Source organism: Brettanomyces bruxellensis, chromosome 4 (genome assembly GCF_011074885.1).
Source record: "Brettanomyces bruxellensis chromosome 4, complete sequence".
Taxonomy (NCBI): domain Eukaryota; kingdom Fungi; phylum Ascomycota; class Pichiomycetes; order Pichiales; family Pichiaceae; genus Brettanomyces; species Brettanomyces bruxellensis.
In genome coordinates, this window is record NC_054685.1 from 233,996 (window position 1) to 258,353 (window position 24,358).

General features: G+C 39.4%; 10 protein-coding genes across 10 annotated transcripts; 7 read left to right on the forward strand and 3 right to left on the reverse strand.

Annotated features, from left to right (window-relative positions):
* Positions 1–1,375: 1,375 nt before the first annotated feature.
* Positions 1,376–4,924, forward strand: BRETT_001660 (uncharacterized protein; the record flags this gene model as incomplete). The annotated part of the gene is made up of 1 exon (XM_041280204.1): positions 1,376–4,924. One exon carries the CDS (start codon positions 1,376–1,378, stop codon positions 4,922–4,924), a length of 3,549 nt encoding a protein of 1,182 aa, XP_041135087.1.
* A 309-nt stretch (positions 4,925–5,233) lies between these two features.
* Positions 5,234–7,492, reverse strand: BRETT_001661 (uncharacterized protein; the record flags this gene model as incomplete). Its single annotated transcript, XM_041280205.1, has 1 exon — positions 5,234–7,492. One exon carries the CDS (start codon positions 7,490–7,492, stop codon positions 5,234–5,236), a length of 2,259 nt encoding a protein of 752 aa, XP_041135088.1.
* A 1,855-nt stretch (positions 7,493–9,347) lies between these two features.
* On the reverse strand, positions 9,348–11,089 carry BRETT_001662 (uncharacterized protein; the record flags this gene model as incomplete). Its single annotated transcript, XM_041280206.1, has 2 exons — positions 9,348–10,840; positions 11,080–11,089. The coding sequence occupies 2 exons, from the start codon at positions 11,087–11,089 to the stop codon at positions 9,348–9,350; spliced, it is 1,503 nt and encodes a 500-aa protein (XP_041135089.1).
* Positions 11,090–11,672: 583 nt separating this feature from the next.
* BRETT_001663 (uncharacterized protein) lies at positions 11,673–12,410 on the forward strand (the record flags this gene model as incomplete). The annotated part of the gene is made up of 1 exon (XM_041280207.1): positions 11,673–12,410. The coding sequence occupies one exon, from the start codon at positions 11,673–11,675 to the stop codon at positions 12,408–12,410; it is 738 nt and encodes a 245-aa protein (XP_041135090.1).
* An 811-nt stretch (positions 12,411–13,221) lies between these two features.
* Positions 13,222–14,400, forward strand: BRETT_001664 (uncharacterized protein; the record flags this gene model as incomplete). The annotated part of the gene is made up of 1 exon (XM_041280208.1): positions 13,222–14,400. The coding sequence occupies one exon, from the start codon at positions 13,222–13,224 to the stop codon at positions 14,398–14,400; it is 1,179 nt and encodes a 392-aa protein (XP_041135091.1).
* A 286-nt stretch (positions 14,401–14,686) lies between these two features.
* BRETT_001665 (uncharacterized protein) lies at positions 14,687–15,493 on the forward strand (the record flags this gene model as incomplete). The annotated part of the gene is made up of 1 exon (XM_041280209.1): positions 14,687–15,493. The coding sequence occupies one exon, from the start codon at positions 14,687–14,689 to the stop codon at positions 15,491–15,493; it is 807 nt and encodes a 268-aa protein (XP_041135092.1).
* A 44-nt stretch (positions 15,494–15,537) lies between these two features.
* Positions 15,538–16,137, reverse strand: BRETT_001666 (uncharacterized protein; the record flags this gene model as incomplete). Its single annotated transcript, XM_041280210.1, has 1 exon — positions 15,538–16,137. One exon carries the CDS (start codon positions 16,135–16,137, stop codon positions 15,538–15,540), a length of 600 nt encoding a protein of 199 aa, XP_041135093.1.
* Positions 16,138–17,409: 1,272 nt separating this feature from the next.
* BRETT_001667 (uncharacterized protein) lies at positions 17,410–18,312 on the forward strand (the record flags this gene model as incomplete). Its single annotated transcript, XM_041280211.1, has 1 exon — positions 17,410–18,312. One exon carries the CDS (start codon positions 17,410–17,412, stop codon positions 18,310–18,312), a length of 903 nt encoding a protein of 300 aa, XP_041135094.1.
* Positions 18,313–18,887: 575 nt separating this feature from the next.
* Positions 18,888–19,163, forward strand: SMT3 (SUMO protein smt3; the record flags this gene model as incomplete). Its single annotated transcript, XM_041280212.1, has 1 exon — positions 18,888–19,163. The coding sequence occupies one exon, from the start codon at positions 18,888–18,890 to the stop codon at positions 19,161–19,163; it is 276 nt and encodes a 91-aa protein (XP_041135095.1).
* Positions 19,164–20,213: 1,050 nt separating this feature from the next.
* BRETT_001669 (uncharacterized protein) lies at positions 20,214–24,344 on the forward strand (the record flags this gene model as incomplete). The annotated part of the gene is made up of 1 exon (XM_041280213.1): positions 20,214–24,344. The coding sequence occupies one exon, from the start codon at positions 20,214–20,216 to the stop codon at positions 24,342–24,344; it is 4,131 nt and encodes a 1,376-aa protein (XP_041135096.1).
* Positions 24,345–24,358: the final 14 nt, after the last annotated feature.

Genomic DNA, 24,358 nt, shown 5'->3' on the forward strand with positions numbered 1-24,358 from the left:
GACAGGATTATGCCATTTACACTTTAGAACATAAACAGACTTGTCGAGACTGTAATGCTAGCTTTTGCCTTTCAAAAGGGTCGGTTTTATGCAGCGGGAAAACCAAGGACGAGGCTAAAAAAGAAATTATAACTTCGTGCTTTCGTAGGTACATATTTTGAAATATGTTTGAACTGACAGAATCATTACTCTAATACTAACGTGCTTAATATCTTTTTTTTAGAGAGAGAATCGACTCGTGACATGCTGGTTATTTACGGATTTATGATTCTTATAGGGATGTTACTTCTCTTTGTAGTGGTGAAAAAGCACCTCTAGGACAATTATATTGATGAATGCCATGAAATTTGAATAGAATTACAATAAAATAACTTGATTAGAGCACTAACAGAGGAATTCCTGCTTAGTGTTAGATGCTTGTTTAATATGAGTATCTGGATAGCCACCAAACAGTCAACAGGATGCGTTACAGCTTCCAAAGCAAGACATCCTTACACAAATTGAATATGCACAGCAGATATCAGATATCAGTGGCCAAAACCACTACTATTTAAAGCAGAATATTAATGGGCCCGGAATTGAACGGCTGAAAAACCAAAACATGTCGCATATGTAAGGGCATTTTAATATATAAGGATAAACTTAATCATAAATGAATTAGCTATGAGTTTACGAAAAAAAACATACTAAGGGTAGGGTAGAGTGACTTTTAAGGGGGACGACGACCTGGTGGGATCGCTTACCATTTTCCATTCCATTTGCGTAAAAAAAAAGGATGATGAAAAAAAAAAATTGATACTTCCTAGTACGCCGGCCGCATGAAAAATTAAATACCCAGTTAAAAATTTTTTTCGCGTTTGAAAAGTCTTACGGAAATCTGGGTACCACTGAAAAAAAAGAGTAGCTTGAAAGAGAAAGAAAAAAAAAGGAAATGGGCAGAAAATAGCTTTAGTACTTTGAGGAGAGTGCTTACTGTTCTTTAAAAGCGATATCTTTACTAATACTATCGTTAGCATACTATTGCACAATTTTTAAGATAAGTGCATAGGTGTATATATACTTACATATATATACTTTGTTTCGGGAACAATATCTACTCATAGATATAAATCATTTCCGATCTTCTTGCGATTAATATTGGAAGAAGAACACCTGCATTATTAGATCGAAAGGAAGCGAAGCCATACGCACACTTCTTCCCGTTAATTTGCACCATTTTTGACTTTGTCTCATCTTTTTATTTTCTGGACCTTTGGGGATCATTGATATAAAAAACCACAAACAAAGTTTTGTCATTACTTTCAAGAGGGAGCAGACAATAAACAAAACAATTGATTCAACTTTAGATCAAGTTAGTTATCATTTGTTCAACATAATGGGCTCATCCTCAGAACAGACGAGTACGGGTAGTCCCGCGACTGCCGAAAAGAAGATAGCACAAGCAAATGAACAAGCGTCGGAACAGCCGAAGCAACAACAGAAAAATTCACCTGCAGTTTCAGCTGCACCATCACCAGCTACTGTCAATGCCTCTACAGGAAACGCACAGGCTCCATCAGCAGCATCATCATCATCATCGTCATCATTTAATGCGGGCCACAGAAGGGGGTCGTCTACATCATATCGTAAAAATAATGGTGGAAGGCGTGGAAACGGATATAATCACAGACACTATAACCAACGTCCCCAAAATCCTCCAATGTATGCAGCTGCCCGCGGATGGACGGAATACATGAATCAGCAATATTACGCAGCAGCAGCAGCAGCGGCTCAAGGATATTATTATAATCCACAAGCTCCGGCACCTCAAGGATTTTTCACACCTGTGATGGGTGCTATGCCAGGCGTTATTCCAGGTGCTGTGAATGAAGATAACGGGGCTAGAGCCTCTCATCCGGTGGATCTGCCGGCTAAGCCTGCATCCCATGCTGGAATCAGCATAAAGACGAAAGATGGAAGGCCAGTTTCATTTGCTCAGTTTAAGAAGGCCGAGAATTTTGAACCAAGCAATGCCCCAGTGACTGCAGCCTTGAAGACACCTGTTCCAGAACAAAAGCCTTCTCCCGAGCCAGTGAAAAAGCCGGAAGTGGTTGCCGTTAAGGAAGAGGAAGCCAATAAAAGTAAGGAAAACAAGAATGCTTTTAAGGAAGCCATTCTTGCCAAAATCCGTGCTAAAAAGGCATTAGAAGCCCAAAAGAAGGAAGCAACGGTTCAGAAACCAACTCAAAAGCCTGAAACTGCTGAGTCCGCAGATAAGAAGCCAGCAGCATCGTCAGTTGAGACCAAATCTACAAAGGTTGAGAAGCCCGCACCTACTCCTGCTAAATCAATTCCTGTTACGAAAGCGGAGAAGAAGGAGTTATCAGTTGAAAAGCCTGTCGAAAAAGTTTCAAAGGTTCCATCCGCTCCTGTGACTACCGCTGTCGAAAAGAAAGAGGAGGAGACTGAAAAGCAAGAAAAGAAGCTTACAGAGCCAGTTAAGAAGGAAGTGGCCGAGCCAAGTGCCGAAAAGCCAGCTTCCAAGAAGCCAGTTGCAGAAAAGCCAGCTGCAGAGAAGCCAGTTGCAGAAAAGTCAGTTACAGAAAAGCCAGCTGCGGAAAAGCCAAGTGCAGAAAAGCCATCTTCAAAAGTTTCAATGGCACAACTTATTGCTCAGAAGAATGATGCCAAATTTCAGCCAGCTGGCGAAGTGGAAACTCCAGCAAAGCAGGCTATACCTTCACTTCCTACAACGCCAAGTTCGTTACCGGTTCATATTCCTCAAAAGCCAACATTATCATCAAAATCTGAAAATTTGATGTCCACAGCCATTACGAATGCTGCAGTTTCAAGATTAGAACAAGACATATCAGAATCACAATCGGCCGATGCTAAGGAGGCAGAGAACAATGTTTCTAAGGTGACGATGTCGCAATTCTTTGAGCGTATAAAGGCGGCAAAGCCAGTCGAGAATGTTTATAAATTTTCATACCCAGATGGTGTGATACTCCCAGACGAGAAATTCCAGTCCTACCATAAAAAAACGTATGATCCCGGATTCCTGTATCAGTTCTGTGAGGCATGCGACTTTGAAGTTGATGATGACTGGAAGACCAAATACTCTTCGCACGTTCTGTTGCTTGATCGCTCTGGAAGCAAAGGTGGATACCGCAATGGCAGCCAGTATGGTGGACGTGGAATGTCGCGTAATGGTCCTAGGGGTGAATATAATGGATCCAGAAATGGATCTCGTGGTGGAAGTGGTAGAAGACGGTCTGGTAGAGGCGAAAAGAGCCGCCAGGGATCGAGGAGAAGAAAGGATTCTCACAGAAGCCGTAGAGGAGAGCCAAGAGATATGCGTGAAATGAGAGAGATTGGTCACGGCTCTAGACACGAAGAGTGGAATTCGAACCCAGAAGAGAATGCTGGTTCCAGGGAGGCAGCTTCTGCTCCTGCAATCCCAGAAACGCTTCCAAACGGTGAGCCTCTATTGAAGAAGGCTGAGCACAAATGGGTGCCTCGTTCCTTGAGAAAGAAGGAGAAGGAGGTTAAGTATGCACCAGATGGAAAGACGGTGCTTTTAGAGGAGGATGACATCAGAAGCAAGACGCAATCTTTGCTTAACAAGCTTACATTGGAGCAGTTTGATAATATTACTGGAAAAATGCTGGAGGTGGCAAACCAATCTAAGTGGGAAGAGGATGCACAGGCTTTGAAGCTTGTTATTGAGATCACATTTGCAAAGGCCTGCGATGAGCCCCATTGGTCCAACATGTATGCTAGGTGGTGCTTCAAGCTCTGTAAGGATGTCGACCCAGAGGTGAAGGACTCCAAGGATGAGGAATTGGGAGAAACAAGAAACAGTGGCTCCAACCTTGTTCATTACTTATTGGTTTCACGTTGTCAAACCGAGTACGAGAAGGGATGGGAAGATAAGCTTCCAACAAACCCAGATGGATCTCAACTAGAACCAGAGATGATGTCGGATGAATACTATAAGATGGCCGCTGCAAAGAGAAGAGGACTTGGCTTAGTTAGATTCATTGGTGAGTTGTTCAGTTATAAACTTCTTAACAGACACGTCATCATGCGTTGTATCGTGGAAATTCTAAGTAAGGACGAGCCATCGGATGATGCAATGGAGACACTTTCCCAGCTGTTGAAGACATGTGGTCCAAGTTTGGATCAGACTTCAGAGGGCAAGCATCATTTGGATCTTGCGTTCTCGAAGATCCATACCTTGCTAGATACCAGCAAATCACTAACCTCTCGTATTAAGTTCAGTATTCTTGATATGATGGAACTCAGAAAGAGGAACTGGCGTGATGAAAATGCCGAAAAGTCCGGTCCAAAGACTATTCAGGAGATTCACATGGAGGCTGAACGTAAGAGAGAGCAGGAAGAATACGAAAAGGAAATGAGAAGAAGACATCATGGAGGTCGTGGTGGTATGGATCATCGAGGAGGTAGTAGAATGGGTTCTAGAGCCGGATCTAGGTTGGGTTCTAGGTCAAACTCATCCAGATGGGGATCTTCGGACAGACTTTCTTCTAAAGATTTGAGTAAGGTTGGTGTTGTGAGGAACTCATCTGAAGGATCTTTGGGACCATTCAAAAAGAATAAGACATTTCAGACACTTGCCTCTCTGAGAAGAGGAAGGGATAGATCATCTGATAACTTCACAACAGTTTCTGGAAGTATGAGATCATCATCCACAAGGTCTACCACAAATACGCCACCTACGCCGGAGCCAAGAGAGGCATCAGTGAACAGATTCGCCGCTTTAGGATTAGATGAAGATGAAGATGACGATGAGGAGGAAGAGGAAGAAGAAGAAGCAGAAAGAGGCAATGCAGATGAAGATGTTGCCTCTTCGAATAAAGAGAGTACAGAAGATAATGTTAAGTCAAACGGCAAACCGGAAGATCAGAAGGACGAGCAGTAATTAAAGCACGCATGAGTATACTCTTTAATAATTATGGTGATCGTCGAGCTCTTTTGTACATCTTTTCTTAATCTACTTTGTTTGTTATTTTACACACTTTTTTTTTTAATATTTTGCGTTTCTACGTCTTAATTGTAGTTGGTAAAAGGATTTCTAACTTTACTTGAGTTTTAATTATTATTACTTATTAGCCTATACTCTAGTATTTTCTGGAACCTGAAGTTCCTACCGCTAGTAGGGGGAGCATATCACTATAGGCCACGCGATCCGAAAGGAGTACATATATATATATAAATGTAAAGCATTGTCTTAAGGCCTGTTGCTTTCAACTGTTAGCTGAACTAATTCCTCCACCGGATTGGAACTGAATTTTGAGGCATCTATATTGAACAAAACCTTTTTGATCGCAATATTAATCTTACCATCTTGGAATATCTGCAGCAATTGTTTATTCACCTTCTCTGAAGCTGCCTCAACATTTGGCGCTCCAAACTGTGTTTGAAGCATCACACTTTTAAGCTCTTCTAAGGATGTCAAATTATTCACGGGAATCTCGTCGTTAAAGCAATTCAAGACATCAAGATTTTTTATCAACCTGTAATTTGATGTTGTCGCCAAGACAATTAAACGATGAGACTCCGGAGGAGGCTTTCTCATCCTGGTCATTAGAGCACGTAATATGACAGAGGAAAATCGAGGACCAATAGGAACGTAATCTATTATGGCTTCAATATCATCAACTATGAGGATATTTAACGGGGACTTGTATGCATCACGGAACGTATTATCGATGTATTGGACCTTTGCAGACTCTGACATACCAATCAATTCGTCGGATGAGATCATTCGAATAAATGGAAACTTAGATTTCAAGGCCATATTTGCGGCCAATGCGGTCTTTCCAGAACCAGGAGGACCATACAGTAACACAGAAGAGAAGTTAAATCTTTTGGAGTTTTTCAACTGCGCAATATCTCTATTAACTCTGTTGATAATACCATCAATTTTTGGGGAGAATTTGAGAATACCTCCTTTGACACAGTCGTGTAAATCTTCTTCATTAACACCATATGCCGGCTTCACTTCATTAAGAGCATTCAAAAAGCAATCCATATTGACAACCACATCTTTCCAATCACCTTTTATCTGTCCCACTGTACCAACCTTAATATGCCGGCTCAATGCAAAGGAAGTGGCAGACTTAACCAAACCTTCCAATTCAGCACCACTGAAATTCTTGGTTAGTTTAGCGAGTTTATGAAGATCAACATCCGATGCCAAAGCTCCATTATCACGCATTTTTTTAGTCTTAATTTCCAAAATTTGATTTCGTCCCTCCTCGTCTGGCAAATGTATCTCCACTTGCACTTCAAATCTTCCAGGACGAAGCAAAGCTTCATCAATCAAGTCACGTCTGTTGGTCATTCCAATCACGAGAATGTTGTTTAACTGGTCAACACCATCCATTTTAGCAAGTAACTGATTGACCACATTATCTGCGACACCAGTGCCATCACCTCTGGAACCACGCTGCTTGAAAATTGAATCCAACTCATCGAATATGATGATATGAAGTGATGATGCATCACCCTTTTGTTTATACTCAGCCTCTGCATCTTTGAACAAATTTCTAATATTTTCTTCAGAAGAACCAACATACTTGGATAGGATTTCCGGACCGTTAACAATCTTCGGCTCCTTTGCATTCAACATTTTACCAATTTGCCTAGCAATCAAAGTCTTTCCTGTACCCGGAGGTCCATACAAAAGCATACCTTTGACATGCTGAATTCCCAACTTCTCAACCAATGCCGGTGGGAAAATTCTTGATGCAAATGCTCTTCTGAAAATAGAGGTAAATTCGTTGTCCAAACCACCAATACCCATATCTTCAAATTTGAAATCAGGTCTAATAATTGCATCAACATTTGGCCTTTTCATTGAAGCTTTCAGGTTCACAAGACCATCAGATCCTTTATAGAAACTCACTTGTGTCTGCTGAACAACTATTCCTTTATTCATAATATCACCGCTAACTGGGACATTTTCCATACTCACATCAGCAAGATCAACAACCTGGGTAGCTGTGACCTTGAGTTCAAAGTAATTGCCCTTGAACTCGAAGAGCAGAATTTGGGTAGGTTGCAATATTTGTGAATCAAACTTCTTCACGAATGCATCGGCCATTTCATCCGGATCGTATAACCTGCTATTTGCTCTATTTCTGTTCCAAAAATTCACCTCAACATTAATTGCCCCCAAATATGCTCCTTTCTTACCATTGGCATGAAATAAATCATAAGGCGAAACCAAGACAGATTGATCTGTGGACCAAGAACCCCAAAATCTTTGATTTCCAGATAGACCAATGGCACCGGGAATCATTTTTGTGCTTTGCTTAATTGTGAACACAAACTTGTTATCCAATATCACATATGTACCTTCCTTAAAATCTTGTGGATTTACAGCTGCACAATTCGACTTCGCAGTTTCATTGTCAGGTGAATTCTTCACCAGCATCGTCTTGGCAGCATCTGCCTTCGACTTTCTAAATGGTAACTTCTCCATTTCATTTACTGCACAATGCTTTCAATTATGGACAAGTGATAAAAGAAAGGACGTTGACAGGTATCAGCTGAAGAAAAAAAAGACATTCTAGGTCTTTATCTAATAGTGCGAATAATCTTTGTTTATCTGAAATTTATACATATTTTTGTATCGTACATAATTTTTATTTGCTGTCAACTTCTCGGCATTCCCTATTCTTTCAGTACCGGCCCAAGATCTCATGCACGGATGTATAATTCGGTCATGCTTAGTTGTTAGCTTTCAACCCTTAATACACCGTATTGATGTTCTCTAGAACTAAAGCCAAATATTCTTGACAGATACAATTGCTCGGATGAGTCAACTTTGCTCGGTTTTTGCTTTAATAAAGGCTGCTGAGTTATTTGCAGTTATTATATCCCCTTCCCAATTTGATGTATCTACTATCACACTATTGCATGAGTATACGTCAGATCGATCTGTGATTCTTGACTCACTGTCATCATTAATCAACACCGAAAGGATCAAGAAGCACGTTTTGGATAAGCTTTTATCTTGGGATTCGGTGTATTTTTTTAAACTTACATTTGACGGAATCGCTTTTGAACATGAATGGGTTTTTGGTCCCCTGCTTTGGCGTTTATTAGGCGTACTAATGAAGCTCTTCTCGAGTAATATATACGATGCATTGATAGTATCAATGATCATCAACAATATATGCCATTTCTTAAGTTGTGTTTTGTTAAGAAAACTAACTCTACTGATTTTCGGACCAAGGTTTAAAAGCAAGAAGCTGGTTTCCACGTTTGCAAATACGTGCTCATTGCTATGTGCCATTCAACCATCCGGAATATTTTCAACGGTGGGTTACAGTGAATCCGTGTCACAACTATTCTGCTATCTTGGACTTTATTACAGGGCATATGCCTTAACAAACAATGTTAGACTGCATCGCAAACAATATCTTCTCTCCGGGATTTGCTTTTCCATCGCATTTGGATACAGATCGAATTGCCTACTATACGGAATTTTGTACCTTTATGATTTGTTCAATGCCATTAAACATAGAACCTTTGTTTCTATGTTAATGCCGCTGATATCCGGCTTGCTTTTATTTGCATCTTTGTACATTTCCGTGGCTCTTCCATACTTGAGATATTGTCCTCAAAGGGGAGAATGGTGTCACTCGATCACTAAATCATTGGTTACCTATGCACAATCATATTATTGGAATGTTGGATTTCTCAAATATTTTACACTTGGCAACATTCCCCTTTTTCTAATGGCAATGCCACAGCTTCTTGTGCTTGTTCTCTCATTGATTAGGTTCAAAGCATGCAAGAAAATTAGAGGAGAGTGGCTCGTTTGCTTTGTGTATACATTTTTGCAATTCACCACAATGCATGTCCAAATTGTTAATAGAGTTAGTACTTGCACATTCCTCCACATTTGGTTTCTCTCTTCATTGTTGTATCAAGATGCATTTAACGGAAATGCAAATGCAAACAAAAAGAAACAGAATTTTCTTTTCTCTCAGAGATTTGCACATTGGATGATACTATTTTGGATGGTTTGGGTAATAGTCCAGGCAGGATTGTATGCTGTCTTCTTACCACCAGCATAGATCTAAAGATTTGAGCTATTATTCATACAATAAAAATAACATGTACATTTTACGCAGTTTAGACAATCACCGAGTTTTTCTTACCTTCCATTCTATTGAGGACATGAAAAATAATAAGGAGCAAAAAACGTATGAAGTATTGAAGAAAAAGGAAACGACAAAAAAGTAATAACAACACCCACATGCACTCTTAATAAGTATACAACGGCCGAAGAAATTTCAACCAATTTGAAGCCTATGTAGCCGCATCAATCACTGTGTAGGTAGAAATTGTGAAAACTGTGAGTTTGCAGCGGCACCTGTCTGCTGCCATTCAGAAACTATGTCTTCCATAATTGAAAGACCGGCCAAAATGCCAACACATGTACTGAAAGCAATTCCTTTGCATCTACCACAGCACTCGGCAAATGCCACAATGGCTGATGAAAATAGAGCACCTGATCTGCTTGCTGGTGATATAATCTTTCCAAGCTCTTTAGCCACAGCAACATCTCTACGACCGACAAGAGTAATATCCTGTTCCTTGAGCATCTTGGCAACACCCCTTGCAGCAGAGCCAGACATAAATGGCCAAAATTTGCCAAAGTATGTAGAAACCATAACCACAAAGAACAAAAATGTAAATGGCCTGATAATGGAAAGAACCAAGTTGCTCGAAGAAGGAGCTGCAGATATCAAATACAAAATACCACCGTCAAGATTGTATGTTTTTTTCGTCTCAGCATCCAAAGTCCAGTGTCCAATTAGACTGATATAGTTAATGTACTTTGAGTTAGCACATATTCTTGTTAACGTGAACCCAACAATGTTCAAAAAGTATAGAATAGAAAATGTGAAGAGAACTGGAAGAGCACCGCAATAAAGAAGCTTAACAGGATAAACAGTAGACATTCCTCTGACTTTGGTCGACTTCACAGAAATTTCGTATCTGCAATTCGATAGGTAGAGGGTAGCAAAGAAAGCTGCAATAGCAACATAGACTTGAGTCAAGTTGGCCCCGATGTTTCTAGTGAAAGCTTCATACACGGCATAAGTCCAGCTTTTGGAGGAAAACAAATTTCGGCCAAGCTGAATGAGCGCACCGGAAGATTCCTTACCACGAGAAGTAACAAATGTGGTTAAACCAAACATTGAAGTGGCCAAAGTGGTAGCAGCAGAAGCCGTAATGTAAGCCAAAATGCCAGGACCAAAGCCATAACCCTTATCAAGAAGTTCAACCAACAAAGTGACAATAGCATTGCTAACAGTCAACTCGACAATAATGAGAGATTTAGCAACAACGGAGGGGGATGTCAAGGCTGAACTTCCTTCCTCTGTCTTTGAGAAAAGGTCCAAAGGCTCAAAGTAGTCGGAGAAAACGAGAAGAATTGCAAAAACAAATCCGAGAATGAAAGAAGTTATCTTTTGCAAAGTTTGAAACAACCTCCGATCTGACGGAGAACTGAAGTCAACTTTGAGTAGCTTCTTTCCGGCGAGAATCTGCCAAAAGAATGCGGAAAATGCAGCTGGGAAAACACCAAATTCCAAGAAAGTTCCGGCTCTTGAACCAAAACCCGACCTGAGCCAAGAAAATGGGTCAACAATTTTGCTATCATCGACACCACTCACTGGAAGACCAAGAAGAAGATATATAGCTGCAGCTGCCACAGTGTACACAATCTTCTCATCGAAAATAATTTTTTCGTATGGAAGTTGCACTTCAGGAACAACTGATTGAAAAGGCTTGATGAGATCCAAAAGACGAACTTTAAAAATAAATAAACGGGTGAGTTAGTACGAGACCCTCTAACTTTTTCATGTAAACACTAAACAAAATATTATCACATATTAATATACGTGCAAAAAGCATGTAAAAAGTAGCATATATCTATGGAAAATGCTTGCTAGTTCGTTTTATCATATTGAGTGGGAAATCGAGACATCAAACACATATCTAAGGTTAGAAGTAAAAGCCGCAACTAGATATGTGTAATACTGTACTTACTTTCACTCATCTTGACAGGAATAATGAATAACTTTGCTTTATTCAGTCTTAAGGCAGAGTTAGTGATCTTGCAGGTACCCGCTATTTCTGCTTGAGTGCAGTGAGAAAAGGTGATAGTGCACTTTCTGAAAAAATACAAGTTTTCTCGACAGCCGATGAAAACTGGGCAATTCAGCCATTCTAATTCCCAGTCGAGCGAATGAAAAAAAAAAAATAGCATTGGAGAACAACTCGTAATCGAGGGATCGAGAAAAAGAACACTCAACTAATGGGGTTCAGTTAGGTTGTGGGAGCCGCAGGATAAAAAATTCACAAACAGGGAAAGTGGGCGGGAAAAAAAAGTCGATATTAGTCGCGTCAATCGTACATAAATGGAAATTGAATCATAAACTAGGATTCATTAATAGAAAATTTCCTCGTGCCAAGAAATGTGTAAAATTTTTATTGAATTATTGTGATGTCCGTCATCATTAATCGGCAATAACACTACCGAGATTCAAAGCATCTAGTTACTAAGTAGTCATAAACCAACTTTCTTGACTAAAATTTGAGCCTGGACATACTACATTTGAATTTTAAAAGGGCAACTAATGATGACATTGAAACTATCCACAGAGAAGGAACGGACAGCTCCGGATGATCTTATTAGTTACGATGATGCAATTAAATACTGGTCAAGTATAGAACCTAGTATTAATGGAGTACTTGGTGGATATGGCGATACAACAAACGTTCCAAGAGTTGACATAGTAGGATCGCTCATTTTTTATAGGAGAGTGAAAACAAAATTTCTTAAAACATCAGAAGAAACCAAATACGGCATAGACTTCGGAGCTGGCATTGGCCGGGTGACGAAAAATTTACTATCAAACATTTGTGATCAAGTGGATCTTCTTGAACCGGTCGAAAACTTTGTGGTAAAAATGAATGAAGAGTTAAGGATACTAAAAGCACAGGGGAAAATAGGCGAAATATTGCAAATTTCTATGCAGAATTGGGTACCAAAGAAGACTCATAAGTATCATTTGTTATGGTGTCAATGGTGTTGCGGCCACATTACAGACGATGATTTTTTAAAGTGGATGGACAACTGTCGGTTAGCTCTGAAAGAAGGAGGCATATTGATTATTAAAGAAAACAACTCAACTGATTTGCATGGGAACGATATTTTCGATCCGACCGATTTTAGCAAGACTCGCTCGGATTTACATTTTAAAAAACTTTTCAAGCAAGCTGGTTGGAACTTATGTTTAACCATGAAGCAGAGAGGAATGCCAAGAGAACTCTATCCGATCCAAATGTATGCCTTACAGCCAGATAAAAACCCTTAAGTTCAACATATGTACAACAAATAAAAGGACCACGTTTCCTGCAAAAGAAAAATTTCAAGCCTAAAATCAGATAGGGGTGAAAGACTATATTGATGGAAATATTTTCTTCATAGAAATCAGTTGAACTATGCGTTAATTCTCAATCATCATCTTTAGGTTTGAATTTCTTTAGCAGGTGACTTACATTACTTCTCTAAGGTGCCTTCTTTCTTCTGAACAGAATGTACCTATTGTAAAACTAATGTTCGACATTGCATCTAAGCTCATTGGCATAATTAAAATTCATAAATTAGAGACACGTATAAAAACAGAGAAAGTGAAAGAAGAGAGAACGCTGAAAATTTTAAAGAAACTTTGATGCCTTTATATACGCTCAACATATATCTGTTAAATGAAAAAGACTGGAAAAAATTTTTTCCCATATTTATACAATTCTTGAGCATGGGACAAATAAAGTTTCATTGAAGAACCAAACCGATGACAGAATGCAGGTGTCTGTACAGGAAAATATTCTTTAGAAAACAATTAATTATGAACTAACTTTTGGATATCTTTAATATCATAGAAATGGATGTCACCTATATAGTTTATTGCTTGTCTTTTATATTGTTAAATTCACCGAAGAACAGGCACAATGATAAATAAAATCCCATGCTGTTTTTCATCGAATTTTCAATTAACATCCTTACATGTAAATTTGATGGTCTTTGCACTCCTTTCGAGGAAATAAAATGCGTATTCATGAGGGGCTAGGTGCATTTGTATTCACTCGAGGGCTACGTAACAAAAGCAAAAAGGTAATTTTAACACGATGACATCAAGAGAGGGGCTAGGAAAACAAATTTCCGCAGCACAGTTTCAGTCTTCACAAGGTTATGTGACTCAAAATAAAGTCAAACATAATTTTTCCAGAAATTTGAGTGTGGATATTTTCAAGTTTGACCACAGCCTTTTTGAAACGCCTATACCAAATTATTCACTTTTCAATAGCGATAGTATTCAAATATTAACCGACAGATCACCCGATAATGATTTAGATTGGTATAAAGAGCCGACGTTTCTTTCTATGGCCGGGGTTCGTGTTTTTGAGGATGGAAGCTATCCCCAAAATAAAATGTGGAATGACACATTATGTAGCATTGTACGGCACAATATTTCAGATAACTGGAGGATATCCATATTATACTGCGATAGACAGTGGACAGAAGCAACACAAAATATCATTGAAAATTTGCTTCGGGTAAGGAACTTGGAATTCAGCAGTATTGAAATCACGGAAGAGCCCTTTGAGGATCTGGTATGCCGAATTATTCAACAATTTCAACCACGGGAAATCTCATACTATGCCAATCGGGATGAAAAAGAGGATATTATAGCAACATATATGAAAAATATGCATTCAAATATAGACTACTTTAGGATAAACGTGCAGTTCTTATATTCTTTTATTAATCCTTACGTGGAGTTCAAAAAAGTTGTCGTTCTTATAAATAAGCACAACGGTAATCTGAATTCGGGATCCCCAACTACAATGAGCAAATTATATTTTGGCACATACTTTCGTATATTCTATGCTGGAAGAAGGGAACTATTAAATAAATTTGTCACAAACGAATTCATTCCAGAAAAGTTCCAAGCTAAGCTCAAGTTTGAAGCCTCTCGAGTTAACATTAGCAATCGAAGGATACCGACTTCTGAATTTAAGCAATATGGTCAGTTGAATGGCCGAAGCATGTTAAGACCAATTCAGAAAGGTTGCATCCCGGGGATTATTTATGCATTGAAGGTCCTCATTTGTGATTGTAATGCTAATTCTTTTCTTTATGGTGAATCCCCAATAGTTATTATCGCGTACGACCCCATGATATCACGTGCAAACCTGGGTCTCTATGTGAGACAAATTCCAGTGTGGGAGCCCGTGAATGAAGTGGCCATAGTAGACTGCTCGTTACGTGTTGAGAGATTGCTCCGGATAAACTTGGGTGCTTGATGTATATTAACATAATAAAGAAGATTTCTGAAGCCGAACGAGATCGCTTGCGGGGAAAAAAAAATTCAGAAGTAAATAAATAAAATAGAAAAAATGTAACGGTATAATTATGGGGTCCGTATAATTTGTATTTCTTTTGTGCCTATTATAGAAATATACATTCAACGTTAAATTTTAGTGACTGCCTTCTCTAAATAGTTAACACAGTTGTTGTTGTTTTACAGGTTTTAGTTCGTTATTTTTGTTTTGAATGAAATAAGAAAGCAAGTGCGCTGATAGTGATTAAATGTGTAGGCCAGACAAAATCTTGGACAATGCTTGGGATAGAGTGAGCTTAAATTCCCGAATGAAATTACCGGAAACCATTAATTTATTGGATCAAATTGAGGCAATATATGGCAGGCCCATAATATCAAATGAATATCGCTCTTTTTGGATTGACACAGTGTTAAGCAACCCAGGACTATTTGTATCTAAAAGCGACTTTAAGGAACTTTTCAGAACCCTCTTTGATATGAATTTCGAAGAAGCCTTCCAATCAACAGAAAGAAATCGGGATAATCTAACAAAACGTATGACTGATAGTATATTGGAAGAAACCACAAATCTTAACAAGTTACGATATATGGATGATACTAAAAAAATTGATGAATACTCGAAAAGAATACATCTACTACGAGACGCGTTAGAGACTCGGGATTCTCATGGGAAATCCAGATATCTCGACCACAGTACGGAATTTGCCATTAATCAAAAGCTTGTTAAATACTTAAGTGCACTAAACGCGATTTACAAGCATCATCTGCAAACACTCAGCGATCGTTCACCTTCGCAGTATGTGAATAAGCTATCTTCCGGAATTGCACAACAAGAAGACTTGTTGAAAACTTTAAGTGAGAAGTTCAGTGAACGTGAAATGACCCACAAGTTTGGCTGGATTCAAATTGGAAAAATGCACCTTAGATCGGTCTTACTTAAATTGATCATTTTTGTGACGGTGATCATGATGACTTCATATGGATTAAGTCTTTTAGCGGAATCAGATGATGGGTATGCTTCGTACTATTACTATGATAATGAAAACCAAAGATAACCCGAAAAGACTTTCACTGTTCGCTATCAAATACTTAATTTAAATCAACCTTCCCATGTTCTGGTGCATTCCAAACATTCTTCAGTAAATGTCTTTGTCCGTGCAAGTGATGACCCTTGCGATGATTTTGAGTTTGCAGAGCCTTGTGTTGGTGGCAACGACCTGTTTGAGCAGCTTTCGCCACCGCCGCTAATCAAGCAACCGTTTGAGCTTTCACTTGGACGATCTAAGTGGCGCATTTTTAGACCTGGCTTAACAATGTCCCTGATTTTCTGCTTAACAACCTTGGAATCCGGAAAGCCTCCGTTCATCTTCCTATCCCAGAGAACAGTCCAGTTATCTGCTCTTCTTGGCTTAATTGCTATGGTGAAGGTGCCGGCCACAAGTGAAGGCTTTAGGAGAACAGAGTTTATGGTTAATTTCGAGAAACCATCTCCTGCTTTCTCTGTGGCTTCCGGATCTTCTTTGCTTGCGAAAGTTTGAAGAATTTCCTGTTGGTACCATGCTGCCCGAAGCATCCATTTGCAACGAACACAATATGCAATTGACACTATCGGATAATCCAGCATTATGTTATCATTTTCCGGATTGCTTTTAGTTGAAGACTCCGACTTTGGTCTTGGCGGATTGACTTGTTGTGACATCTGGTTTTTATCCTACTCTGTCTAATAAATAATCAAATTGCTAATTTATGATTGCTAGAAAGCATATATCTATATATATAAGAATATATATATTTAGAGTCGATGTTTGCATGTAATATGTATGTGTCGTATTCGAAGAAACATGTTGTTCTTGGTTTCTCTTTTTCTCCCTCTTCCCGCCGCCGCCTTAAATTTTTCCCCCTCCCCGCCTGGAAAATAAATATTATGCGTGATCCGGACGGGTCACTCAAATATTCCTTGTGACAGTAATGCCAGAAAAAGCACCACGGCACCAGGAAATCGATCGCAGAGTGCTTTATTTGGACTCTTTTTTTTTTAACCGCTTCAACGCAGACTTGATCATGCTAGCGTACGTTCAATATCTTGCCCGCATTTAAAGATCTCCCAATGATATCTTCTTTCTGAATTGTTTATTTTCCTGTCTGTGTTTTTTAGTGTGCAATCGTTTTTCATTCTCAACCTTTCGATATCGTGCCCAAGTTCTCTTTGTTGTCTCAGATTGCCTCTGTCTGGGTTCACCACATTGTCGAACAGCATGAACAAATTTATCAAGACAATCCTGCAAATTCTTATCCCGATATCTTGTCAGCTGACTTTCTACTAGTATATCTCCGGAAATGGTGAAATATGGGAACCTCTTTTTGACCGGAGTATCTTTATTGATATAATTTTTCATAATTTCGTCAAAGGCATTCTCATTCATCCAACTTCCTCTTGATCTGTACCATGAGGAACTACTCATACTCATTTGTGCCTTTGTATCTGTTTTGTTCACATGCTCTCCCCCTTTCCCGGAAGAGTGCGTATATGTGACTTTAAAATGTCTCAATAAGCTTTTGTCTGGTTTGAGATTCTGTAACCATTGTCTAACATTATTACTGTCACCTTGAGCTTTTGTTGACAATAGTCGGATTGAGAAAATGCCAACAAGATTGAGTTTAGTTTGCATACTTCTTAATGGTGTGCCATTAAACTTGGTTGTGCTTATTAAATAATGACTGCGTTCAATACCATACATAAGCAATATAACACCGAATGATTGTGACGACTCCCATATGTGCATCCGTGCATCCTAAGATCCGAGATAGCAAAAAACGTACCAGCTGATGTACGGAAAAACCCCTGCCAAGAACGATTTCTTTCTTTTTTTCGACCTCTCCTCTATTTTGATTTAATTGACTCAAGTAGCAATGTTTAGATTATAACCGGTAGGACAGAAAATTGTATATTGGGCTAAGATAAACGGGGAATATGCTCTCTTTTTCTCCTTTGGAAAATTGTGGTGAATACCTGAAGGCCTATATTCCAACATGGATTGTAACAGGTGCGATCTTTGCAATCAGTTTCATCATGGAGTTGACTTGCGAACCGTTTAAGCGGCATTTCGTATTAAGTGACCCGTCAATAAGTTATCCATTTTCATATCATGAAAGATTTAATGACACAAATTTGTGGCTTTCTGCCGTTATTGTTCCATATGTTGTAATGATTTGGATATCTTTGCTTAAGCATTTATTCGGAGGAGAACAAAACACCCCCAAATACGCACACGTTATTCATATTACCACGCTTGCGTTCTTTCTAGCAATGGGCATCAATGGATTTGTGACGGAGTTTTTGAAACTACGAATTGGAAAATTGAGACCTGATTTTCTTGAGCGTTGTGGCCCAACCATAGATTCATCTGCGGCTTTAATTGGCAAAGTTTACAATGAAACCATCTGTTCCAAACCATTGGGCGAGATTTTATTTAAAGATGGTTTTAAATCGTGTCCTTCTGGTCATTCATCTTTTGCTTGGTGTGGCTTTAATTTCTTGAATCTTTGGATTTCCGGCCAATTGCATCTTCATTCGCCGCTGGATCAAGATATTGACCCTATTGCAAATCCTTCTCAAAATAGCAAGTACCATAGGTTTCATCTTCTTCAGTTAGTAAACCTCGTACCGATTGGATGTGCTCTTCAAATCAGTCTAAGCAGATCGCAAGATTATAGGCATGATTTTATTGACATATCTTTGGGCAGTTTCATTGGTTTTGCTGTCTCTACATTCATTTACTGTCAGTTTTTCCGGTCGATCTTTGGTTATCATTCCTCTGAAACAAAGTTTTCTGATTATCAAGTTATGAATTCTTACAATGATATTCCTCTTTAGTGGTATAATATACTTTTGTGTGCTTTGTGTACATGAATGAAGTATATAGCCATAAATTTTGCTACACTTATAGACTTCCTTTCTGTGATTTCAAAGCCTGAGTATTAATGACGAACTAGTTTAGTATGCATCCGTACATCAAATAAGCTTTTGATTGTACCGGACTCTTTTTTTTTCTTCTTTTTCGAAGCGTTCATTAACGCGAAGTTCAGTCTCATTAAGGGCCGAAATCAAAAAAAAAAAAATAAAGTAAAAAACATTTGAACTTAATTGCCACAAAACTTCTGAAGTCAGTGTAAATACTTCTAAAGTAGGTCTACCGTTTCTCCTGTGAAACAACAGCCAAGTTTAGATTTTTTAGGTAAGTTAATAAGATTCCACAATGTGATGATTACGATGAAAGAAGAATCATTTTGTTATCACTTGCATGTTTGCTTTTGTCGTTTAAAGTTTAACATTGAATATTTACAATAGATGTTTTATAATGGTACATAAAATTAACCGTTTAATACATATTACACTGCTTCAGCTTCTTGATATACTAACTATTTGTTTTCAAAAAGATTTAATCAATTATGTCTGAAGAACCAAAGTCAGAGCCAAAGGACAGTCACATCAACCTTAAGGTTACAGATGGAAGCTCAGAGGTCTTTTTTAAGATCAAAAGAACGACTCCTTTGAAGAGATTAATGGAAGCCTTTTGCAAGAGACAGGGCAAAAGTGTCGAAAGTTTGAGATTTTTATATGAAGGTCAGAGGTTGACACCAGATTCCACTCCAGAGAGCTTGGACATGGAGGATGGTGACTTGATAGAGGCTCATAGAGAGCAAGTTGGAGGGGCTTTTTATTAGGGAGATTCGGCCATTAAGGCAGCGTTCGCCTTTACATTAACTGAGGCGTTTCTCTCCGGTTTTGCTTTACCTTCTTAGTTTGAGATGGATACTATTAATCTTATTTCACGGATTTCTATTTCTGATCAATGGATAGTGGAGCTAACGCTGTCATTATACCCCGTTTTTAGTTGTGTATTATTTCCGTATTGCTAATGTGTTGAATACTTAGTCTTTATTTTTAGTGTGAAGTAATATGAAAAACATAAATTTGGTTTCTTAATTGTAGCATAATACATCCTTACATTCATTTGGTTGGAGGGGTAATCGCCGAGTAAAAAAAGTTTTTTTTTAAATTTTCAGCGCTAGCTTTCCATACAAGCGAAAGCTGAATTCTGCAAGTAATTGATCCCAAAAAGGAATTGCATTCGCCAAAGGAGTGGGCGACGCGAACTTCGGATTGTGAAAAGGGATATAATTATCCAAAAACGCGCTTGAATATTCCACTACAATAAGAATGTTCGCGTCCTCAATAATTAGCCAGCCCCTTTAAAAAAATGTGTGTTTTCCTTTTACCTAAATTTGGCGTTTTTTCATCTGCATTTACAAGGCTGTTCCTTATTTTCCTGCCTGCATCAAGACAAAAAATTTGTTTCCCAACGCATGTCCATGGATGGATGTGTTACTTTATTACTATGCCGCTTTTTTTTCTATTTCAACAAATCTTGACTAATAAGGCTTTCTTTTTCCTTATAAATCATTCTCATTTACAACTGTAGGCTTGTTCATAGGTTATATTTTTAGACCTGTTCATACTCTACAAGCAACAACTGGTCGACACGTCGTTTTTGAAGCTTTTTAACCAACTCATACTTTTCATTCGCTTTTCATCTTCTTCGAACTTGCCTCTTTGTTTCCTTTCTTCATTCATTTAGATAACTCGTACAGTTCTTTCAACGGCAAAGAGAAAACGCTTGAGTTGCATTCAAATATCTTTCAATCATTCAAAGTTACGCCCTCTTTTATTTTCACTTTGGAATTACTTCGCAAATTTCTACGAATCGCCAAAAAATGACATCTGTTCATTCAAGACAGGAATCATTTGCTTCCTCATATGTCTCCACAAACGCACTTAGGGGAACAAACACAAGAACTAGTGGCATGCCACCAACCCCAAGAACCAGACATCTGGTGAAGATAGGCCCATGGAAACTAGGAACAACTTTGGGAAAGGGTGCAACAAGCCGTGTTTTCCTAGCAACAAACAGCCAGACAGGTGAGAAGGCTGCCGTTAAAGTCGTGTCCAAATCTACTCTTAATGCGGCAAGGAACTCGGAGCCTGCTTCTGATAGAGATTGCGACTCTGCTGGACTCAGCTACGGTATTGAACGTGAAATAATTATCATGAAGCTATTGAATCATCCAAATGTTCTTAGACTGTACGACGTCTGGGAAACAGAGAAGGCACTTTACTTGGTTCTTGAATATGTGGAAGGTGGTGAATTGTTTGACTTGCTTGTTGAAAGTGGTCCGCTTCCTGAAAGAACGGCTGTTGCCTTTTTCAGGCAAATTATTCTCGGAGCCTCATATTGTCACAGCTTGGGTATCTGCCATAGAGACCTGAAGCCAGAAAACTTACTTCTGGATCGTGATTATAACATCAAGATTGCCGATTTTGGAATGGCTGCTCTGGAGTCCAAAGATAGACTTTTGGAAACATCGTGTGGCTCACCTCATTATGCAGCTCCAGAAATTGTTTCTGGACTTCGCTATCATGGCTCTGCATCTGATGTCTGGTCTTGCGGTGTTATCCTATTTGCACTTTTAACCGGTCGACTTCCATTTGACGACGAAAATATTAGAGACCTCTTGCTCAAGGTTCAAAGGGGTCACTACGAAATTGTCGAAGATCTTTCTACTGAAGCTCGTGATTTGATCTCCAAGATGCTTACAGTTGATCCAGAGAAGAGAATCAAGACTCGCGATATCTTATACCATCCTTTGCTATTGAAATATTTCGGAGGACCTGAAGATCTTGCCGATTACAACAGTCTTCCTGCCCCAGAGGCAGCATCCCAACCTGTGGCCAAGTCCGCTGATGGTATAGATAAGCACATCATTCGCAATTTGGTTACATTATGGCACGGAAGATCTAAAGATGACATTGTGAAAGCTCTTTTAAGTCCTGAGCAGAACTCGGAAAAGACATTCTACTCCCTTCTCCTGCGTTATCGTCATGATCATATTGACAGGGGCGGAAATTCACTCGTGAGAAGTAGTTCTATGATTTCCAAAATTACATCGAGTCCGGCTAGATCCGCAATGAGTAGTGGTGCAGGCAGTAGTCGGCATTCGAAAAGCCGGTCTAAGAGCTCGTTTGCAAATTCATTTACCGCTTCTTCTGCCCACAACAGACCAGTGTCTTTCCAAAACATTCATTCACACAGACCTGGGGCCTCTACTAGTGGATCTAGTAGAAGCACATCCAGCAATAGTTTAGTGAATAATTTGTCTAACCCATCCAGAAGAAATTCATTTATTAGATCTGCCTCGATTCCGCCACTTCCCGAAGGAGCGACATATGACAAATACCTTCAGAAAGACACTTCCACCGATCCACAGGCAGCTGCCGACAATTCTTCTTTGAACAATTCTCAGAGGCAAAGTTTGTCGACATTGAAACGGAAGTCACTGACACTTTGCGAGAACGATAGTACTGTTACAGCCGATGCGAAATCTTCTATGGCTGCCGGTGAAGCAGGTACGGTTGTCGATGTTGATGCAGCCGTTAAATCATCATACATGTTGGAAAGGTCAGTGTCGGGTTCTGCCAATAGATCCTTGGACACAACTCATAATGCTATGAAAAAATCCAGGAATTCCATGGCTTTCAGCGATTCCAATATATTACAGAGTGGCTCGGAAACAAGTGTATCTGTCCAGAACACTACTGGAGATACATCCACCTCTGTTAATAATGAGAATGAGTCGGCACTAAAGAATTCAATAACGTCCAAAGTTCTTTCTGCATATGCACAATTGGCATCGGTTGAGGAAGGAAGTAAGAAGAAAGTGGAGGATTATGGTAAGCGCACATCAACCGACTTTGGCAAGCTCTGTGATGCATTGTTTGGAACTGAAAGCAAATCAAATACCGCAATTCCTACTTCTGATTCTATGGCCACCATTAATGCCATAGTGTTGAACAGTCCGCATGAACAGGATAAGAGAAGAAGCAGAAGAGCAAGCAGGAGAATGTCCAAGTTGAAGAGATTATCTACTACTTCCAAGAGGAGATCTGTGATCACCAAGCATAATTCTTCTCGCCGTCTAAGTATGTATCTTGAAAAGAGGGGTGGTAAAAGGTCCGAAAATTCAAAGAGAGCGTATTCGACACCTCTAGATAGGATCTCTCAGATTTTGCAGTCTGAAGATGTTCAAGGTAATAAACGTAGAGCAGCTTCTGACTTTGATGCTGAACATGTGCTAGGTAGAACGGCGATTTCTGCACCTCCTAAGCCTGTTTCACGGTTGGATCCGAGATATAACGCATATCACAGATATGAGGTCACAGTGGAGAAGCTTGCGTTGGAAAAGAAGGAGGCTGCTTTGGAAGAAAAGAGGAGAAAGGAAGCTGAAAAAAAGAGAAAAGAGGAGGAGGAGCAAAAGGAGGCAGCACAGGCCAAAGCTAACGCTGATATTCAACAGGCTGACGAAAGTGGTGAGAGAAGTGAGGGTGATGATGATAGAACGGACGACGATGATGAGCGTCATGATTTGAAATCTACTGTGGAGCGCAGAGAAAGCCTTAGGCGGAGTGTTGATGTTGATAAATCGTATGATAAGCCTGCTCGTCATTTTTCGTCTGCTAGAGGTTCGAGGATTCCAACAAGAATCAGTGATGTTGTTATTCCACAGGTTGCTCGTAAGTCAAAGGCATTTCCAAATGAAAATAGGTACAGCGTTCTTTCCATATATTCTGCTTTGAATTCCTCGAGTCGCCTCAGTCAGTACGTTAGGGAACTTGATGATGAAATGAGCAAATCCAAATCTGCAGCATTTAGAAAATCAACCTCCAGGATGAGTCGACTTAGTATGCTTTTGCAGGATATCGATGTGGGACCCCAATTTGACGAGGGGAATGAGGATGATGAAATGGGTGGTGATTCTGATGATACTATTAGGAGAAGCCCAGCAATTGAAGAGGAAGATGAATGTGAGAATGTCGACAATGACGATCCACAACTTGATGATGCTCTTGATGACACCGTTGACATGAATCTTCGTTTGGATGATCCTAAACAGAAACGTGCCTCCGGCGCTACAGATGATCTTTGCTTTGTTGACAAAAAATCACAATCAAAGTTGGTCACCAGTAAGCCAAATCTTGCTTATAACTCCTCGCACAACTCTCTTATCTCAAATCACTCAGATGATGCGAATGCTTATAAGGGAATGCATCTCCCTGAAATACCTGGATCACCTCTAAAAAAAGAAATTTCACGAAATTCAAAGTCTGATTTGGCGAAGAACACTGAGGAAAACGCTGTTGAATCAAAAGCCCAAGCTGCAAGTACAGGAATGACTAAGAGTAAAGAAAAAAGCTCTCTTCCTGCTGTTCCAGCTGCTGAGACGAAAAAGGTGATTGCTGGTAAAGACTCTGAAAGCAGAGTTCCAAAAAAAGAAGCTCAAAGAGCAGCATTGAGGCCAATAAACGGAAATAGGCCCGAGATAAAGAATACTAGAAAGACATCTTTCTTTAGGAGATTCTCTAGAAAGAGCCATGAAAAGGAGGATGAGCCTGATAAGGACACAAAGAGGAAAAGTTCCATTTCATTGCTGTTCAAACGTATTTTCTCTGGAGATACCGAAGCCAAGCAGGTGATTCAGACGAAGTTGGGTACGCAGGAGTTGTATGATGCAATGAAATCACTTTTCTTCAATTGGAGACATCATGGTATAACACACTTGGATTACGATGAGAATTTCCGTCGCATTAATGCTGCAGTTGCTAAGCATAATGCAATGGGTGTGAAGCCATGCAAATTCTCTTGCAGGGTACTTCAAGTCGAGGATGATTTGAAACCTGATGCTCAGTCTGAGCTGGTTTTTACTTGTACAAGCGGGTCCGGTAAAACATTCAGCAAGATGGTTCATGAGATTCAGGTGATATTGGATAAGGAGTCTGTGTATGTTGCTTAAATATTGGTGTTTAA